The sequence below is a fragment of the Cynara cardunculus genome (genome assembly GCF_001531365.2).
Source record: "Cynara cardunculus var. scolymus isolate 2C chromosome LG 17, CcrdV1, whole genome shotgun sequence".
Lineage (NCBI taxonomy): Eukaryota > Viridiplantae > Streptophyta > Magnoliopsida > Asterales > Asteraceae > Cynara > Cynara cardunculus.
The window spans coordinates 32,515,334-32,538,159 of record NC_037544.1 but is presented as its reverse complement, the minus strand read 5'-3'; the positions used below and the strand labels follow the sequence as shown (position 1 = coordinate 32,538,159).

The following is a 22,826-nucleotide window of genomic DNA, read 5'->3' as shown; positions in this document are numbered from 1 at the left end:
TTATATCATTGTAATATTCTCATCAATACTTACAAAATAAGTTCATTATTGAATATTTTGGATTTTAATAATATTATAAAATATCTTAAATACGTATGAATCCATACCATATTATAAAATACTTTAAATGGTTGTATATTATAAAAAGACCCTTCTTTGGACACAACTTGAGAAAACTAAAGAAATGTACAAATTATGTCTCTATAAGAACAAGTTACAATAAACATTGGTAATTTGATTTTTTTGTTTTTGGATTAACAAAAGTTGGTATTCATTTAAGGTTCTGATTGAGACATATGTTCCAGGAGTCACCAAACTATCCCAGTATATCCCACTCGGTGGTGGAGTCGGAGCGGGGAGGGGTCGGGCAAAAACCCTCGACTCTCGAAAAAAGTGTGAGAATAAAAAGATTGTATCTGGGTCATAAGTGGTATTCTCAATGTTGCATTGCGAAACCTTCACGTATAAAGAGTTGTACTTAGAATCTCCGTCACCACTAGGCCTGTGGAGTGTGTCCCTGTACTATTTGAAGAGAAGTTCAAAGAGATGCATGGTGTTACCTCTTTTAAACTTTTGGACAGTTTTGATTGCTTAACTTTTTTTGTCATACAAAATATTGCATAAATTTTGAGCAAGCAAAAGTTTGTGATATTATTTTGGATGTTATTAAAATCAAACTAAACAAACCAACCCAATATATAGTTGTATGTTGACTTTCTTTCTACGTAGACCAATATAGATCTTATTGCAAGGTCTGAATGTTGAAAATATCAGACCTGAAAGTTGCATGTGTATTCAAATTTCTTTTTATAAAGATTGACATCTATTGTAAAAATCTTGCTTGAAAAATCAAATGGTTATAATCTTGACTGCTCAAAAACTCGATTCTTTTGACTGAAAGCCAATAACTTGGATTATCTGGTTGAAATGGTGAAGGAAGAGAAACTTAAACCTATAATTGACTTGACCCAAAATGCTTGGACCAAGAGCATCATGTTCTTATATATACATGCATGTCTATTGTAAACTTACTTTTTTAACTATTTTACAATTGTTGTTTTATTTTTATTTTTCTAATAGAGTTATATAAGTAGTGTTTTTTTTATGGAAAAGTATTATTTATGTTAATTGATTCCCATTTTATAAAATAAAAAAGTATCGACACATTTAAATCAAAAACATGCGTTAAAGTATTTACAATGAATATCACTATGTTTTATTAAGAAAAACTTTTTTGACATATTCCTATCACTTGATGCAATGCTAGCATCTGAGAAGGTCATTGAAAATAATTCATCTATAAATCACAAAATTCACCTCCAAAATCATGGTAGCAACCAAAACTAAAATTTTCAACTTGCATTTTATTTTTGAATTAAAAAAACTTTAATAACCACTGTAATTTTAGTCATGGTGTCTACGTCAACTTGTTTGTATCCCAATTAGTCTCAAGAGTTTTGAAAAAATTAGAATCGATAAATATAAGGAAGATCCCGTAACAACATCATCTACCAATCATTTCATACAAGAAAACATGTTTTTCACAACCATAACATCAATTAATTTTTCATTCTTTCTCACATTCTACATAAAAATGCAAAATGGATCCACATATATTTTATTTGGTAAAAACCTATTTATATATATATATATATATATATATATATACACTATTCTAATGATAAAATATTAATCTAATAATAATATAATAAATATATTAATATAAATATATGATCTGTTTAATTTTCAACTACAAAATGAACAAGAAATTAAAGAGAGTTAACAGAGGCTCAGCTCGAAACAAAATGCAATCCACGGGACCCCAATGTACTTAATTTTAAAAGAGGGACCACATTCAGATTCTGGCTTACAAGTGTACGAGAAGTGAATTCATTCATGATATCATATGGTTAAATATTACAACTAGTAATATTCTACAAAAACAAGCCAAAAAACTCTGCAAATTCCCGGCTTAATGAAGCAAAATCCGATCTCCGAAAAGGATAGTTGATACTCTAATCTACACATTATCTACCCAGAAAAATGGCTACTCCAAGTACGTTACCAAAACTCTCGGAAAAGGCCGAGCCCTATATTCTGTTGTAAGTATGCAAGTTTTTGCGATTGTTGACGTAGGTATTTATCTAACAGAATGTGAAGATACACTTATCTGACGTCACCATCCTTTTTGCCGGGACAGTACCAACAACCCTCTCCAGCTGAACACAACAGCCATCACAAGAAAAGAAAATAAGTGTTCATATTTCTATTTAAGTATGTTATTTTCAAAAATAGATGGTGATAATGTACTAAATTTCCACCTATAACCTTTAATTCTGACGCACGAATATTTAAGTGTAATTGATAAACATTTCTTAAACTGTATTCTTTATCATAGACATTTATTTTGAGACGGATGGGGGTAATAGCACGACAAGGGTGTAGCAAAAAATGGTTACCCGGAGAAGATCAAAGCGAGAGAAGAGCACTGTGCAGTTCATGCTATGTGATCCTTCAAGCATATTCACAATCTGCAGTTACACAAACAAAAAAAACAACGTTATTCATAACGAGAGTTATCCTTTTTATTCATTTTATCCTTTTTTCCTTAGCGATTCAAAATTCTCACAAAACAAAGAATTATGGTTAGAAGACCATGCCTCAGGGTAGAACTCTTTCCTCTCAGGAAGAGAATAAATTATCAAATTCTGAATTCCGCGAATCTGTGTTTACAAACAAGGTATTTGTCAAGAAATCTTGCATCAAGTATCTTAAAATCAAATATCATGCCTCTGACCAATTAGGCAGACAATGAAAATTTGTTTTTACCTTGTATCGATGGTAGAAGTGGGCTCTCTCGGTGTACAGCATGATCTTCCGCTTTCCTTGAAAGAACCAAACTCGTGAACGAGATATATCACTCTGTTTTGTGTACCTAGAGAGTCACAGAATGATCTTCAGAAACAATATATACAAAGGATTTGATGAAATAAGATAGAAGAAAAACAAATTCTCACTCTCCAAGTAGACACATGGATGCATCTTGTGACTTCAAGAAGTTTCGTACCCGAACAAACTCAAAGTAAGAACTAATAAAGATCATAATTCCACCCTGCATCAAAATGAGGATTTAGGCACCCACCAGAAACTGAAAGTATTTCCTTTAGTTGATTAGCATTTCTTTAAATAATACCTGGACAGAATCTTTAATTTTCGGGAAGACCTACAACAAGAAACATGTCAAATGTACATATTATGATGAAACAAAAGGTTTTTTTCTGATATATATATATATATATATATATATATATATATACATATCAAATAATACCAGGAGGCTCCTTGGCTTTAAAAGGGTTAGGAGGGTAAGCCTTTACATGCAATATTTCCCTAAAATAACATGGATTCGGACCTAACCCCTGGAGCTGATAGAGATGCATTATTAAATGAAGAAACTGGAAAGGCGAATGAACCATCATACCTTTTTCTTGAAGTAATCAAGGCGGGCATCATCAGCATCCACTATAGATTCGGTATCAATACGCTCGTAGATCTGCATGTCAAATGGCAAGAACAAACAAGTAATAGTAAGAACTCGTCCCTACCAAAAAGGTCTTGCAAGTCACTCACCGTATCAACAAAAGCTAATGAAATCCATAATGTAGGATTAATGATTTACAGGGAGTTCTGAAACACAAACCTGCCTCACTTGAAGCAAAACTTTTGGAAGAACGCCTTTGTGCTCGAATGACAGTTTTACCTGCAAATTGAAGTTTCAAACCTTCAGTAGTAAACGAGAATACAATTAAGTGCACACCTGCTTCTGTTAAGTGAAAAAATCATAGTGATGGAGGAAAGGTTTGGTGGAACTGGAAACTACAAATAAATATTTACTCACCCTTCCTTCATAGTTGAGGCAGTGGTTGTTGAACAAAGCATTAATATCTGGTAAAAGAAAAATAAATTCAAATATCATAATACATAGAATAAATAAATGATACTGCATACATCAAGTCCTAAATGTTTTAGAGCAACGATAATACCAACCTTAAGCGATGTATTCTAAGTTTTTTTATTCAACACTTAAACGACAACGTTATCAATTGCAAATTGTTCATCCAAGCAGCAAAAAATAATGTGATTAATAGATCAAAGTCATCAGTGAGCTCCATTTTTGTCAAACATAAGCTTAGTAAGAATGACGGAACGTATAGCGAGTGATAGAACAATGCAAATTATTCGTCTTGTAAAATATGGAATTTGTGGGTGCGGTAATTCACCCAAACCCACTTAGTGAAGTGCGATAAGCAAGTTGTAAGAGGCTCAAAAAACAATTGGTTTCAAACAGAGCTTGTGCAATACAACTTTTGGAGGACCCGTCACATGTATGTACATGCATAGATAAAGTTGAATTAAATACACAGAATAAATTCATTGATGAACATCATTAGTCTATTCTCAGCCCATTGTCTGCTACGTATTTTATTTATTATGGCTTCTGCATCAAAATACATGATTGAATTACAACACCAAGTTTAGAAAGACAATATATGTAGGATGGCCACATATTTGAAGTGCTTCATTCCATTCTTGGACTCAAACATTACTAAGGCTTGAACCTGAACTTAATGATAAACAAACAAGCCAAGCCCTTCAAGAAACAGGGCAGGTTGTATCTCACCGGCACAGCCATATGGTAAACAACAGTTAACTTAAGTTCCCCCTTCCAAAGGGCCTATTGATACCGGTAAATTGGTACATGATAAGACTTACAAATATACTAGAGTATTGAACTCGTTTATCTATATACCACTTCAAGCATGTAACAACTTCAACACATTTACTTTTCCAAAAAAACCTTCAACATAATTAAGAAATAAAAAAACACAATGGCAAAACAGGTAAAAGACTAAAAGATATCTCCTTGGTACCAATGTAAGGATCTTACCTGGATTTACATGAGATCCTAAAATGATTGTTTGCCTATAAAACCGAGCTTGTCCATCAAGGTACCTATGCATTGAGACAGCTTAAGAATACATGCTGAAATGATACTTAAGACCTTCAAGCTTGTAATATAAATTTAAGCTACTGAGTTAACTAAATATACAAGACAAAAAGGTATTTCCCTAGATAATGCGAAAGAAAAGACAGGGAGAGGGAAGGGGCGGAGCCAGGATCTTTGATCAGGGTGGTCCTCTTAAATGTAATTATTTATAGATATTATATTGATGAAGTGATCCATCACAATGTATGTATTATATAATTGGAACATTGACGAGTTTTCATTTTCTGAATACAATGATATTTTTGTTTAATGTCGACAAAAACATCATTTTCAGTATAACTAACCGAATATGTATATTAATTTTTAAAAGCTACAACGTCAAGTTTATATCTAATAAAAAAAAAGATATAAAAAAACTTCAGAAAAAAAATACCATCAAATAAAGACACCTCCCGATCAAAGATTCTTCACGGTGCATAAGAGACCTTTTTAAAAAGTTGAGGGTGAGCCCAGGATCACCCTGGGCCAAGGTTGGGACACTCAAGACCGGTCAAAGTTGTCAGCCACCTATGCTTCCATGCAATGTTCTTGGGTGAAGTTTAGCATAGTTTTTGTGTTCAAAGCAGAAAATCTTGAGAATTAGTTATGCCAAAAGTAAGTTTCCTAGAAGCAGCTTTCCTTTGAATGCCTTCATTAAATTCTAGCAATTCTTTTGGGGGGTTGGGAATGGTAAAGGTAGATGCTGTGGTTACATCAGGTACAGAAATACAAGGATGATTCTTGCACCAAGATATCATAATGAATTTGTTTTTACCCAACACCAACTAGCTTAAGATATAACGATGCTTGTAATAGCAAACATACCAATTTGAAGATTTGCATACTGTCACAAGTATTGGGGAGGGAAGTGATATGCATTCATGCACGTATTTTTGTCTTTTTCATTAGGAGATGGGTAAACAAAAGAAAGAAGGAACAAAACAATGAGATTGATGATTGATTATGGACATAACACATACAAAAAACCTAAAATATCAAAAGAAAACAACCACATTCCATTGGTTTCATCTTTCATGGACAACAAAGTTTAAGAGAACGACCTAGTATCACATTAGAGAGAAATACCATGGTCTTATGCGCATTATATCAGTTCCATGCTGCTTTGAGGGTATGCTATTCAACTGCTCAACAACAGTATTCACATGGGACCAATTCTGCACAAGTGATCTTGGAATCGTTAATGAAAAGAGAACAATGTATCAAATGGAAATTTTATCCTTGCAGTTTACCTGCATCGCTATGACATCTGCATGATCAACAATCAGCACCTATACACAAAAGCTCCTTCCATTAGCTGGGACAAAACAAGTCGGTGGTGTATGTGTGTTTCAACGTATAAAAGAAGTCGGGGTAATAAGCAACCAAATATAAACACTATAAGACCATTACAGCAAGAAAAATTACCTCGATAGAAGACAGATAATCCACATCTTTTTCCTTTTCCACTTCAGCCTCCCCAATTTTCTAGAAGAAACAAATCAAAGATTCGCATTTAGCCCGATAATAAAAGATAACATTAAATGAAAACATATGAATAAGATCCAGTAAACTCAGTTTTTAAAATATAATACACAGTAATTTGAAAACCAATACCAACTTTCATATAATGTGATAAGGTCATGCAAATTCACATAATTGGAAAAGTCAGAAGCACGGTAAAGGCACAGATTTCTTCATTATTGAGAATCTAATTAAGCCTTCTAAATCTACCGTCATTGCTTTCTGCTCTCGAATCCGAAGGCTAACCAAAACTGTTTATTGAGAGAAAAGAGAAAAATGAACCAACATAACAAATTGCACTTCGGACTCCTTCAAAAGACACGCCAATTATAATCGTCCTCTAAACATTAATGGGGCCGGAAGTTGGATTTCAGTAGGAATACTAAATCACCTAATACAGAAGATCCCTAATTGTTTCCTGCCAAATTACTAAATACAAATTTTGCCTAGATACGTATATACCATTCTGGTCCTCCCAAAAGCAACTTTCCCTGGGAGATCATCTTTTCTAATCGTATCCCCTTCTCTTGCACATAACCACCTCCATGTTCATCTTTCTGCTACACTCATCTGCTGTGCGTCCTATCTCTTGGCATCCAACATTTTGACTGATAAATCACAAGTAGGATTCACCACAATCTTTGAAACCTATGTTAGATTACAAAATCAAAAAGGGTTGATGTGTTTTGCATATTCATCCACCTTACTCTAATCCTATGACTACAATTATTCCTCATATATTCTTACCATGTAATATTACTTCAATGCCACATTAACCCCTCTGTGCTCCACGCCAAAAATTGTATTGCTTCAACAAATCTTAGCCATCATCTCAAAGCAAGTAGGCGCAAAAGTATATCAAATCTTTTGGGATTAATAACTTGTTACTAAAGTCTGATGTTAGTACTAGAGCATAATATGACATAATAAGATTCCAAGATTTGACAGGAGAAAAGAGTTATTTTAAAAGAGTACTCACGGTGATCAAACCAAGAGGAGAAGCAACAATCATGTCTGAGGTATAAAAGTCACTGTACAACTTTATGGTCTTCCTACAAAATAAACAAGGATGTCAAAGATTAAAGCACTAATAAATTGAGAAATTTGATAAAACAAAAACAATATATCCCATAACATCCCACCTGGAGGTAGGGTTTCTCTTGTTATTTTTTTTTTTTTTTTGGGGGGGGGGGGGGGGGGGGAGGTTTGCAGACCTTAAATCTATCCCTAGGGATAGAGTCCCCCAGCTAGCGGAGGAAAATGGCGCTAAAAAGGAACAAGAGTTATGGCACATACAACAAATTGCATCAACTTAAACATCATATAAATGAAATTGTTGTTGACACTGAGATCAACTCGCGATTAATTATGTAAAGACTGCACAGAAAACGTTGTCACTTTTGCAGTTGTACTTGACCTTCGCAATGCATATCAAAGTATTTCTGAATCTCAGCAAAATAAAAACATTGCTGGCATTTAAGTATGCAACAAGGAAAAGGCAAAACCAAAATTAACACTCGAAGCAACAAGAAAAAAAGAGGGAAAAAAAGTTTATTGACCAATGGTTTCAGATGAGTTCTCAACATGAGATCAAATAGTTGAATATCCTGAGGTACTCAGAATTTAATCAAAACAATCAGATCTATCACAGGACAGAGAGAGAGGACAAAATCTTCCATGTATCATGATCTTACACTGCATGTTCAATACCAAATTTTATGAACTCCGAAAGTAATAGGCGCTATAATGTATTTTGGTCAAAATGCTTAGGTCTATCATACTGATGGATGAAAAAGAAAAATGATCATGTATCATGAATTCATGATCCTAACTAAACCGCACATTTAGCTCAATTTCTAGTTTCAAAGAACTCAAAATAATAAGTAACTTGCGAATCAATCAGAATCCCTTACGATTGTTATAAAATGGCATCCCGAGTTTTCAGAAGTGGGCAAGTAAAAAATAAATCCTTAGTTGTGTGCAACTAAACGAGTTTACTAGAGAGAGAGAGAGCAAAAAAAATCGAATAGAAGCTGATAAAATATCAAACATCCAACTGATAGTTACTGAAGTACTCAACCAACTGCAAAGACACTTTTTTTGCTTTTATTTTTAACCATTAGTTATTGCATTTTGGCCAGAAACATTTTAAGAAAATCAGACTATCAGAAGACTCGACAGTGCACAGAGTCGCATATTATAGGCATCAGCACTGATAGTGGTGCGAACAATTTTAACCACACAAGGTTAACATGAGATGCTAGTTCGATAACAAAGGTGATATTATAGTCTTTGGATGCAACCAAATCAAGGACATAAATTACTTGGTAAACTTGATGCCGATCATGAAATGATCGTTGTTATTCCCTCCAAAGAGTGCCTGGAAGTCTGATGGCTTTGAGGTTTTCCATGACTTGGAGATACCATCCTCATCCTGCTGTTCATCAGATCGTCCAGGGCCAAACCCATCAGAGAAGCGATCAATGTGCTCTACATTAACCTGTCAAAACGAAGAAAAAAGAATCATCTTCGGATGATTTTCTTTGTCCACTGTGCCATTGCATGTACACATCTTCCCTTTATAGCCATGACAAATTATTCATTACTAAGATTTACACTTGCCTTATGCCCTGCCGGGGTCAACTGAATCAGCCTCTTAACTACTCGGTATGCAATGCTTGCCATTGGTAATAAGATCAATACCTAAAATTGATCATAAACATTATAGCTCAATGCTTGACACAGTAAATGTAATACATCATAAGTGAAACTAAAAATGTCATATGAATTTTTTATATTCTATATAGCAGAAATAATATAATTCACTAAACATGTCCACAATGCACAAGTGATTCAAGATGAAAATTTGTTCATAATTAAATACAAACATTATCATCTGGCTTGTAGTATGTACAGGATCGCTTATGCAGAACAAAAACAACAATATTAACTCTAGCATGGTATAAAACAAGCATAGTGAGCTTGGTTTTGTAGTGTTAGGTATGCAGACAAGATTGAACAAGACAAGAGAACAGGACCGGACAAGACAAGTTGTCTGTCCGGTATTTGGTATGACCAGGACTGCACACGACTGGTCTGGACTAGTTCCCCTTGCCCCTAAATGTTGCTTAATGATGTTTTATATGATATAATAGTAATAAGTGACACCAATCAAGTAAATATATAAATAATATAATTTATAAACATTTTTTCACAATTTTCGTATACATACATACATATGTACATACATGGATATATCTAATAGTACTAAATTTGAATGAAGAATCCGATATAACTGATGGTAATTCGAATGAACTTGGTTTGTACAAGGGAAAAAGATTTGGAAGGTTCTTATGAATTGGCAGAGGTGACGACCGTGGTCGCCGGCGGTTACGGAGGTTGCAGCGACAGTGGTGGTTGCGGCGGTCGGAGGTGGTGATGGTGGTTGAGGTAGAGGCAGTGGTGATTGATATGATGGTTACTGGAGGTAGCAGTAGTTGAGATGGAGGTGGCGGATGTAATGGAGGTAGAGGTGGTGGTGGGCAGTAGTGGTGGTAGCCAAGGTTTTAAAAGGTGGAATCGGGTCTTAAGGTGTTTTCCCTCAAGAAGGCAAGTGTAAGCCTTGAGGCGGTCCAGGGCGTAAGCATGAGGCGGAAATATATATACACCAAAATATGTATATGTACTATACAAATATATATACATTTGTATGTATATTTTATATATACAATACTAAATTACTAAGTGGCGCTGGCTCAGTGGTTCTTGACAAAGGAAAGAATGAAACCGTGAGATAAGCGGCGAAGGTGTAGAAAAATTGGTTGCTTGTAAGAAGAGGAAGGGTTGAACCACTTTTTTGATTGAGAAGAGAAAGTACTAGCTTTTTGGGTTTTAAAATATTACAAGTATACATTGGGTCCATTGAGCTTTGACTTCTAGTTCTCTAAAATAGAAAAACTTATACTACAAATAGAAGTATTACTACTGCCATAAAACTTATAAAAAGAAGTCCAAAAGAGCCATTACCAAAGCATATCATTTCAGGCGTATACCTCGACATCGCCTCGCACCTCACCGAACCGCCTCATTGAACCAAGGCGTAAGCCTCGTCCCGGATCCAAGAGGTGCCGCCTCAAGTACGGTTCTGGACCGCCTTGCCTCGAGGCAAAAGCCTCAAATGATTTTTAAAACCATGGTGGTAGTCGATCGTGGTGGAGGTGGTCGCTGGCGGTGGTGGTGGTGGTGGTGACAATGAGCAGTGGTGGTCGGTGGCCTATGGTGGTTGTGATGGAGGTTGTGCTTGTGGTTGTGGAGGACCTGGATATGGTGGATGGTGATGGTGGTGGTGGTGGTGATGGTGGTGGTGGCGGCGGCGGTTGCTGAGATGGTGGATACAGAGGTTGAGGTGGAATTGGTGGTTGTGGAGGAGAAGGTGGTGGTGGTGTGCGGTGGTAGTGGTAGCCGATTGTGGTGAAGGTGAGCAGTGAAGGTGGGCGCAGATGGTGGTCGACAGAGTTTGGTGGTAGCCAATGGTGGTGGTGACCATTAAACCAAATACCATATGAGGGTTAAATCAAATGGGGGTAGATTGATAATTTTTAGTTTTGTCCCATCCTTGTGATTTTTGTTCCACCTATTTTGGTAGAACAAAAGAAGTCTTTTTTGTCCCATCCAATCCCACCTCCTGTCTTAGTCCAATGTCGCGCCAAACGTGGGACATTTAGTTTGTGTCCTGCAGGGACATTGAGTTTTGTCTTGTCTTGTCCTGTCCCATGTACCAAAAGCAGCCCTAAGGAACCGGATATGCCTTGCAACTAGAAGTTTACATGTATTCTTTAGTGTCCCTCTAGGAAGAATAATGTACACAAGTTGATTAAGATGCAGGAAAGGACTATTAGGGACGTAAATCATATCAAATGCAATGAGATTTCTATGATTCTCACGGGAAGTAATGGCCAACATAAAATAGCATGCGCAAATGATAAGTGTAGCGGAAATGTACTACTGAACAAGATGTGGAACGAAATGTAGTACTAAAAATCACAGTATACAAAAAAGGTTGGGGTGGCACGCGTTAAAGAGAAGCTTAAGAAAACTCTGGTTGAGATGGTTAGGTCATGCAAATTGCAAGGTGTTGGAAAAGATAGAAGTATGCAAAGATTGGCAGGCAAGAAGAATTGTAATCGACATAAAAACCAATGATATATTACCTTAGGACGAGTGAATCCCTGGTCAAGGAAATTCTCGCTGTCTAAAATTTCCTCATGCTTAGCCTCTTTACGAGTAGCCAGCTTTTTGTCATTCTTTGTCACAAGATCTCTTGTTTTAAACACATGATTTAGCTACAAAAATGAAAAAGAATCCTTTGGTCACCCTTCCAATATATAAACAAGCAATGTTTCATTTGTGAGTTTGTGAAAGTATTGGATATGAACATAAAAATGTACACACCGAGTGCAACAAATAGGCATCCATGATACTTGAGTCTTCTTCCCTGCCTTTAAGATAAAATGGCTTTTTGTTGTGGTGCAATATATCCCGATAGCTGTTGCCTGTATAAATAAGTTGGAAAGATGTAAGGGAGTAGAGTTATATAATGCTCAACATATCCAATAGTTGTTGCCTACATTTGTGAACACTTTGGTGTGTATAAGCTTTCATGAGGAACATGGAGCCACAACTAATAGGAAGAAAGAAAAAGCTCATAACAGCAAGAACTTTAAGATTGTTTTCTCCCTCAAGAAAACCAATAAATACCAAAAACCGTATGGTGGTGCCATAACCAACTTTTGTGTATGTGGTGAGCCAGTTTTCGTAAATTTTCAATCAAACACATCAACTCTATTGTTAAAAAAAGAAAAAGAAAGAATACATGACTAGACCAAGGACCCAACAAAAGATTTGTTTCCAAGTGCCCTTTTATCATTCACTTACAAAGAGAGAAGAATGATCTCTGTCTTGATGAATGAAGATCATGCCCTCCAGACGCCTCATAATTATTCAACCAATGGTCATATAACTTCAGATTTAGACCATAAGGAGAATTCATGTAGGAATCCTGCAAAGATAATAAAGATCTAAGAAAACTCTTACGGATTTAACAGAGCATGATCTGTCTATCACAATATCCTCTGAAAAGTAAAAATAAATCTTTGTTCAAGTGATCCTATAAAATCTAAATTCTTACTCACAGCTTATGCATTATTTCACAACTAAATTGTTCAAGAATAAATAAGCCATTAAGCTTGCATAAGTTGCATAGGTCCAACAAATGAGATCAGAGAAACTAGATAGGAAATAGAAGCTCGATGTTAAAAGGATTATAGTTTTATCTCACATCTAAAACATCAAATCAGAAAATAATTACTTCCTTTAAATTACGCGAATGATTGAGTAGAAGATGATCTAAAGCACGTTTAATGTAAAACGTTGCATAAATACCAGAATACCTCTAAAATCAGCTCTCTAGTTGCCACCCACTTGCAGTTAGCTGCATCAACCTCCCATTTATATTTCCCTTTTTTTCTTGAAAGAATTTCAACCTCATCTTTCAATAGTTTATAGTCCAGGTGAGCAGAAAATGAACTGCATAAAGATTCACAATAAAATTAAAATTAAAATTAAAATATACAATTCTCATCCATTGATTACAATCATAAATTCCTTAATTGGTATCAGTATGTGGGTGGGATTCCCACTTTCTTAATCCAACAGTAACACATTTATTTTATCTTTGTAGCTCAGAAAGTGAGGAATTTCTGAAGTGGTTGCTTCCACCAGAATTCATCTGAAAAAGCCAAGATTTAGAACTTTTTGGAAATTGGGACCAGAAAGGAATTCCCATTTGCACAGCCCTTCACACACCAATCACAATGCAAACTCCAACTACGGATACTCTAATTGGAAGTATATTCAAACACACCAACCAACTTACAACCAATTGTTTGTTCAAGTTCACAATCTCATACATATTCCTCAAGAGTAAAACTAGCAAATACAACATTCCCGTTTATCAATAATGCAATTCCGACAAAAACCAGATGTGGGTGTATCAGCTCATTATCTCAAGGCACTTGGTTTAGGTTATAGTCTAAATAGGTTTTCAGCCTCCAAATGAAATGACATGCAAGACCAAACGGAGTAACCTTCCTCTAATCCGAAGTGTCAATTAATAAACCTTTACATCTCTTCATGGAGAAGAGGATGAAGCTTTTCAGGTTATGATTCTAATTACATATATGTTATGACTGGGCACTTACTAACTAAATAGGAAATTCATGTTAAGCTTTGATGCTGCCTAGACAGCATTATGCTTTTACTAGCAATCACTCTTAAGCCTTGTCCCCATTGATCGGTCCAAGCAAAAGGGTGGTATAAGGTGGCATATACCCACCACCCAAAAAGAACTCTTTAAAGCAAATTAATTGTCTTTATTTATTCTGCAGGCCATGGCTAACCTCGCCACATCAAAAAATTTCTTGCGAGCAAGTCAGGGACGGACCCAGAAATTTTTTTAAACGGTAGCACCACTTGACCATAAGAAAAAAAATATAGGAAATTTTTTTCAAACGATGCCACCGTTTGACTAAGAAAATGACACTAACATGATTCAAACTTGGTTGTGGGGTAGAATAAAAGCCTTGAAAACCAACTCTACCAAATAAAACTTGTTCTCATTGTAGTTTCAAAATACATACGGTGGCACACAACAAATTAATACGATTGCACCGTTCACGAAATGACAAAACCACAAGAATGATTTTTGTACTTATCAAAAAATGAAGTTCCACTTCAAAGTTTTCAACTAAACCTTAAGGACCAATATAGAAATATACTCTAATCTAAACTAGAAGTTCGGTAGCAACACGTGGCTGCCTCATGTGGTATTTGTCACTCAATTCCCTAAAACCGTTGGCAGCCCCCTGTTTATAACCTAATACTTGGGGCTATTTTGGTCTCCACCCAAACATCTATTTAAACCCCTCTTCATCAAACACTTGCAACATTTCAAGGAAAACCCATTTGATTAAAGCATTTCAAAAAGATGAGTTCAAGAAGCAGAGCATGGATGGTGGCCGGAACTGTTGGATTGGTGGAGGCACTCAAAGATCAAGGGTTTGCACGGTGGAACTTTCTCATCTCCATCACCACCGCCGCATCCTCTGGTTTTCCGGCGTCTTCTTGCTTCTTCTCACCACCTTCATGATGATATGGTAGCACCATTCTTTGAATTTTATAAAAAATACGGTAGCACATTCCGAAACGATACGGTAGCACCGTTAACAAACCTAAAATTTTTACCCTTCGGAGGCGAAATAATACGGTGGCACGTGCCACCCATGGCGACACACTAGGTCCGCCCATGGAGCAAGTAACAATTCACGAAAATAGTTTATATGAAAGTCAAAGAAAGTAATAACAATTGGGTACAGTACACAAAACAGCTTGATACCAAAATGAAAATGTCAAGTAGGTGTGACTTGTGACAAAAAGAATCTTGAACAAGAAAAAAGAATGATGATAAAATGCAAACGCAAAGTCAAAGTCAAAAGCTTGTTAAAATTGAATAGAATAAAGTCAAATAAGAAACACAAACGCTCACTCAAAAAGACATTAAAATATTATAATTACCTTGAGATTTCTGATTCTTTTGCAATAGATTGACCATTCGCTGTAACTTCTTCTTCTTCATCCATATCAGATGCCTCATCATCATCATCTTCAATGTGTCCTCCAATGTCTGCCAAACTAGATCCATCTATATCAGTTAGGTCTAAAGCGCTTCCAGGAGATCCATCTTCAGATCCTAATCATCAAAAAATGGAAGTTAGAATTACTAGAATTACAGTTTTCTAGAAACTGACAGTTAAATTAGGTGCTTCTTACCATCCTCATCTTCTTCAGAAACGCTTAAAGATTCTAAATCATCCTCCTGGTCTTCATCTGTGTCACTTCTACCTTCTTCTGCGCGTTGCCTATATAGGGTGGAAGCAACCAACAAAGGTTAGATTGATATTAGCAGATCTTTGCTCCAGCCATTGGTAGTTGAAATGAATACAATGAGTCTTTATCCCAAAAAAATGCAATGAGTGGTTCAAAAGCAAAAACAAGTCATTTTTTGAACCAATATAGATGCACCCAGAAAGTGTAAGAAGTAAGAGAAAACAAATAAAGTTTTAATAGAAACAGACTACCTCCTCTTGTAAGCATCAGCAATCGATTCACTAGCTGACCCAAGTGTCTTCAACAAACTATCATACATTGATGGTTCTTTGTAAGCAACCACCTCATCTTGTTCCTCTTCTGAAGCTATATTCGAGTGTTCCTCAGATGAAGTGCCTGCAATGCATAAAGCAAGCAATTTAAGTAAACATCACTTCCTCATTTATGCAAAGATCGATAATAGCAATTTGTCATATCTTTATATTACTTATCGATTTTTTTTTTATTAACCTGGATATCTAACCCGCTATGCGAGCCGACTAATCCCAGGACGACCACCTGCTTTGCAGATAGCCTGGAGTCACCGCATTTGAACCTCCATGGCCATAAGGGGATTTTTATTCCTCCTTGGATTTGAACCTGAGACCTCCTGGTACTTTTGACCTTTGGAGCCAAGCTCAAACCAATCAGGCACCACCCTTGTGGTTATTACTTCTCGAATTACCCTCCAGGCATTTGAAACGATTGAACAAAGATTAAAACTAATTACATAAGAGCACTCGCAAAGAGGCATACAAAAACGGCATCCATATTTAATTGTAATGAAGCACCACAGACCTCAAAGTCTCCCATACTTAAACTGTAAAAGAGTTTTATTTAATTCATACTTCAAAATTATCCACTATATATTATAAGTCTTGGTTTTTGCATATGTCTGTGTTGTGATTGTGAATGCATGTTTATACAACTGCAATCGTGGATGTTCATACCTACATTGTTTGCTAGTAATAAAACCGATATCCAACATGCGTTAAAGCTAGATTACACCTAAATGCTTTATAATGCACGCTTAAAACAAAAAAGAAATTTTGTGCTACTATATAGCATAATCGATAACAATTTCATCTTTAGAATGTAACAAGTTAAACCTTAAAATCCCAAAAAAAGATCTTAAAGATAACTACTTCACTTGCCTGAATCACTTGTTGAGGAGGGATTATCTGGAACTTTCTCGTCATCAGCGTGATTTCTTCTAGCACGCTTATTCATAATCCTCCTCGGGGATTCATTTGTTCTTGGACGGCTGAATCCTGTAACATGATTACAAATTAAATCAAATGAAAACAAAAAGGAAACAAAAAGAGAGGTATAAGTCTTACCCCGTTTTATGGCAAACCTTGATTTAGCCATAAGATTTCAACTTAATATTTAGAAGATCGATAAGAGAAACGGGCAGAACACAAGCCTTCTAATCCCAGGAGCCGGACCTAGTTTTTTATACAAATATGTCACATAAACGAGTCTAATTTGCATCAATGTAACAGATATATATAGGTCACATAGGAGTCTAATTTCCTTCCATGTAACAGATATATATATATATATATATATATATATTCAGGGCCGGTCCTGAGATTTTTGGTGCCCACGGCGAAAAGTCCAAATGATGCCCAATTAAAAACATCCAAGTGTGGTAATTTACAATTGTCTAGCTTTCTCCTTCATAGACCGAGAGATCCATTAGTGTTTTTTGTTCATAAGTGTGATCTTATAGTTTAGTGTTTACTTTAAAATAATATATTAAGGTTTCGTTAATCAAGTTGTTATAGCCCTTGCGTTTAAACACCAACTCATCTACTTGTCCAAAACCAAAATAATGAATAATCCTCGACCCATATTTAGGATGCAATTATTTTTAAATTACAGAAATGTCCAGGACCTTACATCTAAAAGGTAACAAGTACCTTCAAACAGGCTTTGCTGCTTACTTCTTGCATTTATTATATTGTATTTCCTGTTGCTAGACAGACATGTAGAATGTTTGAGATGGTAAGAAGATAGAAGCGAAATTCTGTTTCCAATTGATTTATGGTTTATGGCGTTTTTTGAGGCCTACCATTTCCTTCAAAGTTGATTCTTTGTGTAAATGATGTCAGCATGATCAAGATTAGCACACAACACAGTTATCTGCTTTCTCGGCCACATTTACAAATTCTGTTTAGTGCAGGGAGAGTTCTTTTAAGTGGATGACTGGTCTGTTGGGGGGCATGTATGTAAGTTCTTGTGATTGAGTATTTGAGTGGCTTGCTCTCAAGTCAATCTAGTTTTTGTTGATTAAGGGCTTGTTTGTTAGCAGCTTAATGAGCAGCTTATTGGGTCAGCTATATATGACGGTTTGGTAGTGGCTTAATGATATTGAAAGTGGCTTATTCAATAAGCTTTTAGGGGGAGCTTTATGCAGAAAGCCAAGTTGTTTCCAAACCTGCCCCTCCCAGTTAAAAAGCATGCTTCTTTCATCTACGAAAAAACCCCTCCCAAACAAAAACCTTCCAATATATACAAGTAGATTAATCCAGGCAAACAGTTTTATCCATACAAGACTTGATGGAAAACCAACCAAACAGCCCCTAAGTGAATATACGCTAAGGTGGAGTTTGTTCATTGTTGACAGTATTTCCTGTAAAATTGGAGCTGTTCCAAGTTGAAACAGGTAGTGGGTCTCTGAAGGACCTATTAAGTGTTGCATAGGTATATCTATGCTTCAAATAGCTTGTATAAAAGAGCATGTAGTCTACTTGGTGGTGTGCATGTAAACTAACTAGGTGCAAGTAGTCTCACCTCTCGACTACTGTGAAGCGTACAAATGAGMCAACAGTTGTACTTATTTTTGTGCCTGATAACTTCCTTTTTCTCCCAATCTTCCTCATTTGGGTTCTCAACCTACATTTCCAGATTTCCTTGAATGTTTGGATTGTGGTGATTGGCTACCTAAACAAAAATAATTTGAATCTAGTTACAAGAAGTTTACTTGCTTTATGATGTTAAACTACTGTTTTCTTACTTGAATCTAGTTACAAGAAGTTTACTTGATTTATGATGTTAAACTACCGTTTTCTTACTTGAATTAGGCATACATGATACATTAACATTATACATACGGACTAACAGACATACAGTGAAGTGAATCAAGTGATACAGTAACAAGAATTAGAAACATAAATGACAAACCATAAAGGACCAATTTCACAGCTTCATACTTAGGCTTTGCAATCAAACAAGAATTAGAAACATAAAAAATAAAATAAGTAACAGACATACAGTGAATTATACATACATCTTTAACAGACATACAGTGAAGGACTGAAGTGAATCAAGTGATACAGTAAGTAAGTAACAAGAATTAGAAACATAAATGACAAACCACAAAGGACCAATTTCATAGCTTCATACTTAGGTTTTGCAATCAAACAAGATTAGAAACATAAAAAATAAAATAAGTAAAGTAAATAACCCCAAGTCCCTAACCTCACAAGTCACAACTCACAAGAGTCAATATGCGAGAGCGAGAGGGCGAGAGCGAGAGCGAGAGGGCGAGAGCGAGAGGGCGAGAGCCGGTCGGCCGTCGGCGGTCGATAGTCGAATTCAACTGCTGTATAGAAGTTTTGTTCACTGGTTAAAGAGATGGTAGAAATTTAGAAGAAGAAAGCCGCAAGACAGACAAGGGCCGTCTGTGTTTGATGTTTGCATAAACCCTATCAAATCCCCATCAAATCCCCACCAACTTATTAAAATTACTTTTTTTTACAAATTAACAGGAAATATCTTATTATACAATATACATGGTTTGATTTGATGGTATGGATAACTGATGCATAACGTTTAGCGGTGTTTGGAATGAATTATAAAAATAATTTATTGCCTTATTTCGGTATGATATCGGTAATAAATATTTTTAAATATTTGGATAAACAACTTATACCGATGTCAAATCGGTAATAAGAAGTTTTTGAAGAAGTTAAACCCTTCTGACTTATAATAAATTGACTAGAAGGGTTCTCGCACAATGCAGCGAGATACATCTCGATTTTAGTGTTTTGTTCTTTTTTTGTTTCAGTCGATGTTATAATACGGTTCTATGTGGTTTTGAGAAAACAATAATGTTTTTAGTTTTAAATAAAATATAAATATGAAGATTCATAAAAAATTGAAAAAAAATATTGATATTAGTATCAAACTAACTGTTTAGAATTTCTCATTTTTTATTTTTTGTTTAATAATATAATTTTTATAAAGATAATAATTAAATATTTTGTTATAGCACAATGATTATCTTAATTATGGTTTAGATTTTTTATATTTAAAATGAGATAATTATTCTCTATTTTATTATGTTTATCTGCAGCTAGTTACACGAATTTAAATATAAAGCTTTAATAAATTGTACTTATGCACAATTTACTTGTAATTTTGAATTTTAAGTAATATGCATTAATAAACAGTATTTTATGCATAAAAAATAGTTTTTAAAAGTTTTGTCAAATGGTTTATAATATAGTATAGATAAATGATTTTGTAAAAATGTATAAGTTGTTTCAAATAAGCAATCTCAAACACCCCTTAATATGTATTTTTGAATGAATATTTTCTTGAGTTCTTTTTTAGTAATTCGTACATTAATTTTCTTTCACACTTTACATTAATAAAATAATTATTATATATTTTTATTAATCGGCTTGTTATTTAATAGTGGATTTTGTTAAAATATATTAGTCTTATGTAATCTAAAATTAGAGTTATAGTTTTATATTAATTAGAAGGGTATTTGTGCAATGCAGCAAGATATATTTCGATTTTAATGTTTCGTTTTATTTTGTTCTCTGGCGATGTTATAATATGGTTTTATGTGGCTTTGAGAAAACAATAATGTTTTTTTTTAAATATATCATAAAATTTTGAAAAAAAAATATTAATATTAATATTAATATAAAAATAACTATTCACTACAACAAAAAGGGGTTTATAGGACACTTTTTGGGACACTTTTCGAAAACCGTCCTTTAAAAAGGCTAATACGACACATTATTTTATGAGTCTTATTTGACTTAATCTTATAGGACTCTTACTTTTGATGTCTTAGTAACATATCTTGACGTCCTATCATGTAATCTAATGCGACACTTTTGAATGTCATATTATTTTATGATCTAATATGACACTTTTAAGTGTCGTATTAATTTAAAGACCAATATCTTATTTTAAATGTTAATATGACCCTTTCAATTATCCTATTTTTTTTAAAAGCTAATACAACACGGTTGGATGTCCTATTAGAGATTAAGAGCTAATAGGACACTTTTAAGTGTCCATTAAAGTTTAAAATAATATGAATATAATTATATATTTAGAAATATATTTTTGTCTTTTAAAGTCTTAAACTCTTATGATTTATATAAAATTATAAACTACTTAACTTAAAACAAAAACTCTGGGCCAAATACTTGTTGCAGCAAAAATGGACTTGATGGACCATAAAATACTTGTTAAAACAACTTTACTATTTTCATTTTGAAAGCCCAAATACTTGATAAGCAAAAACAGCCCAAATACTGAATTCCGGTTGCGACTTGCGATTGCGACCATCATCGAGATAGAATCCGGTTGCGACTTGCGATCATCATCGAGAATAGAATCCGTTTGCGATCGAAACATCTAAACCCTGAGAATCTCAAAGCCTGGTTGTTTGCGATCGACTCCTCTGCACTGTTTGAGATCCGTCAAGCCCTCGGTCTTTGAAGCCCTAGTTGTTCGTCAAAGTCTGAGAGAGTTTTCGGTTGCAACATTAACGGTAACAAAATCAAACCGACTAGTATTTTTTCAAACTTAAATTTGTAGTGCACTTATGTATTTTTATGTTAATTGTGTTAATATGTAGTAATTATGTTAATTGTGTTAATATATAGTAATTATGTTAATTGTGTTAATATGTAGTAATTATGTTAATTGTGTTAATATGTAGTAATTATGTTAATTGTGTTAATATGTAGTAACACTGATATCTTAGTATTGAGTTGAAAGTGTGCTTCGATAAGAGTAGCTAACAGGAGGTTATGTATTTTTATCTTCTTAAGAATCTCTTATCTGTGCTGAAAAAAGTGGCTGCTTTATTTGTAAATTTTAGTCAGTTAAAATTGGTGCACATCATGACTACCACATGTGTCGATCGTGTATAGACAAATACTTTCATGGAGCTTGTGAATTTTAGCCATGATAGATATAGAAACAGTAGCCATGATAGTAGACTGTATGGTTCAAACTTATGGATCAATACAGTAGCCATGATAGATATAGAAACAGTCACATGTATATAGATATAGAAACAGTTACATGGCTGTGTGCACAGTAAATTGTTTACACAGTTGTGTGCACAGTAAACTTATGGTTCAAACAGTCACATGTATAGGGCCGCTGCAGAACTCATACAGTTTGCCACCATTAGAGAAGATGATAAGAGCAACTTCAGAACTCATACAACTTATAGTTTATTGCCATCAATATAAATAGTTATTGGGAGTATAGCAACATTGGCCAATAGTTTATGATGAAAATTATATGGTTTTAATATTCTTGATCATCACCTGGTGGTATGTTTGGAATTGTAAAGAGATATGTTACCATATTTCGATGCACAATGAATTCTTCCTTTATAAAATTGATTGTCTGTTTTATCTTCAAGTTCTTTGAATAATGCATATATGTTATGTTGTTAGTTTTGTCATATGATGGCTGCCATACTGTAATAGAAATAGAGACTTAACATATAAGTAGTGGAACAAACACAACAAATCATGTTATGTTGAAGCATCTAATTTTATGACCCATTAACCAAGTTTCAAAGCTCTGAATCCTTTCTCTTGGTTTTCCTCATTTTGCAAACTTCTTTAAATGCTTATCATCAATAGTATATATATTACTAAATAATATATATATGTATCTTGTTATCTTAGTAACTACTACTAGTGATGAAATGGGTTTTTTTATTTTTAAAGGAAAACAGAATCACTGAAGCTTACTAGGTCTGACTTCAACATAACCCCATTGTTCTGATCCATCTGGGTCCCTGCAGCCATGGCCAATCTTCCATGGAAAATTGGGAGAAAGAATAGCACAGCTGAAACAAGAAACAAAGCCACAAAATGGGATCTTCCCATTTCAAGAAAAGCTGAAAAGAATCACAAACTCAATTCCACCCACTTGTTAGAAAGCAGATTTCAGAGACGAACTGATCTCTTTATTTATATATATAACACAAGAAAAG

The 22,826-nt window shown here is 34.7% G+C and overlaps 1 protein-coding gene across 3 annotated transcripts; it reads right to left on the bottom strand.

The window, feature by feature from the left end:
• Positions 1 to 1,799: 1,799 nt before the first annotated feature.
• LOC112500249 (U3 small nucleolar RNA-associated protein 25) lies at positions 1,800 to 19,177 on the bottom strand. Of its 3 annotated transcripts, XM_025103650.1 has the most exons (26): positions 19,037 to 19,177; positions 16,891 to 16,998; positions 16,705 to 16,821; positions 15,763 to 15,907; positions 15,455 to 15,543; positions 15,200 to 15,374; positions 13,018 to 13,153; positions 12,503 to 12,626; positions 12,020 to 12,120; positions 11,779 to 11,910; positions 9,191 to 9,271; positions 8,893 to 9,068; positions 7,548 to 7,620; positions 6,473 to 6,532; positions 6,298 to 6,336; positions 6,134 to 6,222; positions 4,949 to 5,013; positions 3,899 to 3,945; positions 3,701 to 3,760; positions 3,482 to 3,553; positions 3,194 to 3,223; positions 3,018 to 3,112; positions 2,830 to 2,935; positions 2,661 to 2,723; positions 2,460 to 2,531; positions 1,800 to 2,219 (listed from the first exon to the last, which is right to left on the bottom strand). In XM_025103650.1, the coding sequence occupies exons 2-26, from the start codon at positions 16,919 to 16,921 to the stop codon at positions 2,145 to 2,147; spliced, it is 2,253 nt and encodes a 750-aa protein (XP_024959418.1). In that variant the 5' UTR covers positions 16,922 to 16,998; positions 19,037 to 19,177; the 3' UTR covers positions 1,800 to 2,144. The 3 variants fall into 3 exon arrangements, with proteins under 3 accessions (XP_024959418.1, XP_024959417.1, XP_024959419.1); XM_025103649.1 differs by having other exon boundaries at positions 16,705 to 16,998; XM_025103651.1 differs by lacking the exons at positions 16,891 to 16,998; positions 19,037 to 19,177 and adding an exon at positions 17,476 to 17,833.
• Between the last annotated feature and the right edge of the window lie 3,649 nt (positions 19,178 to 22,826).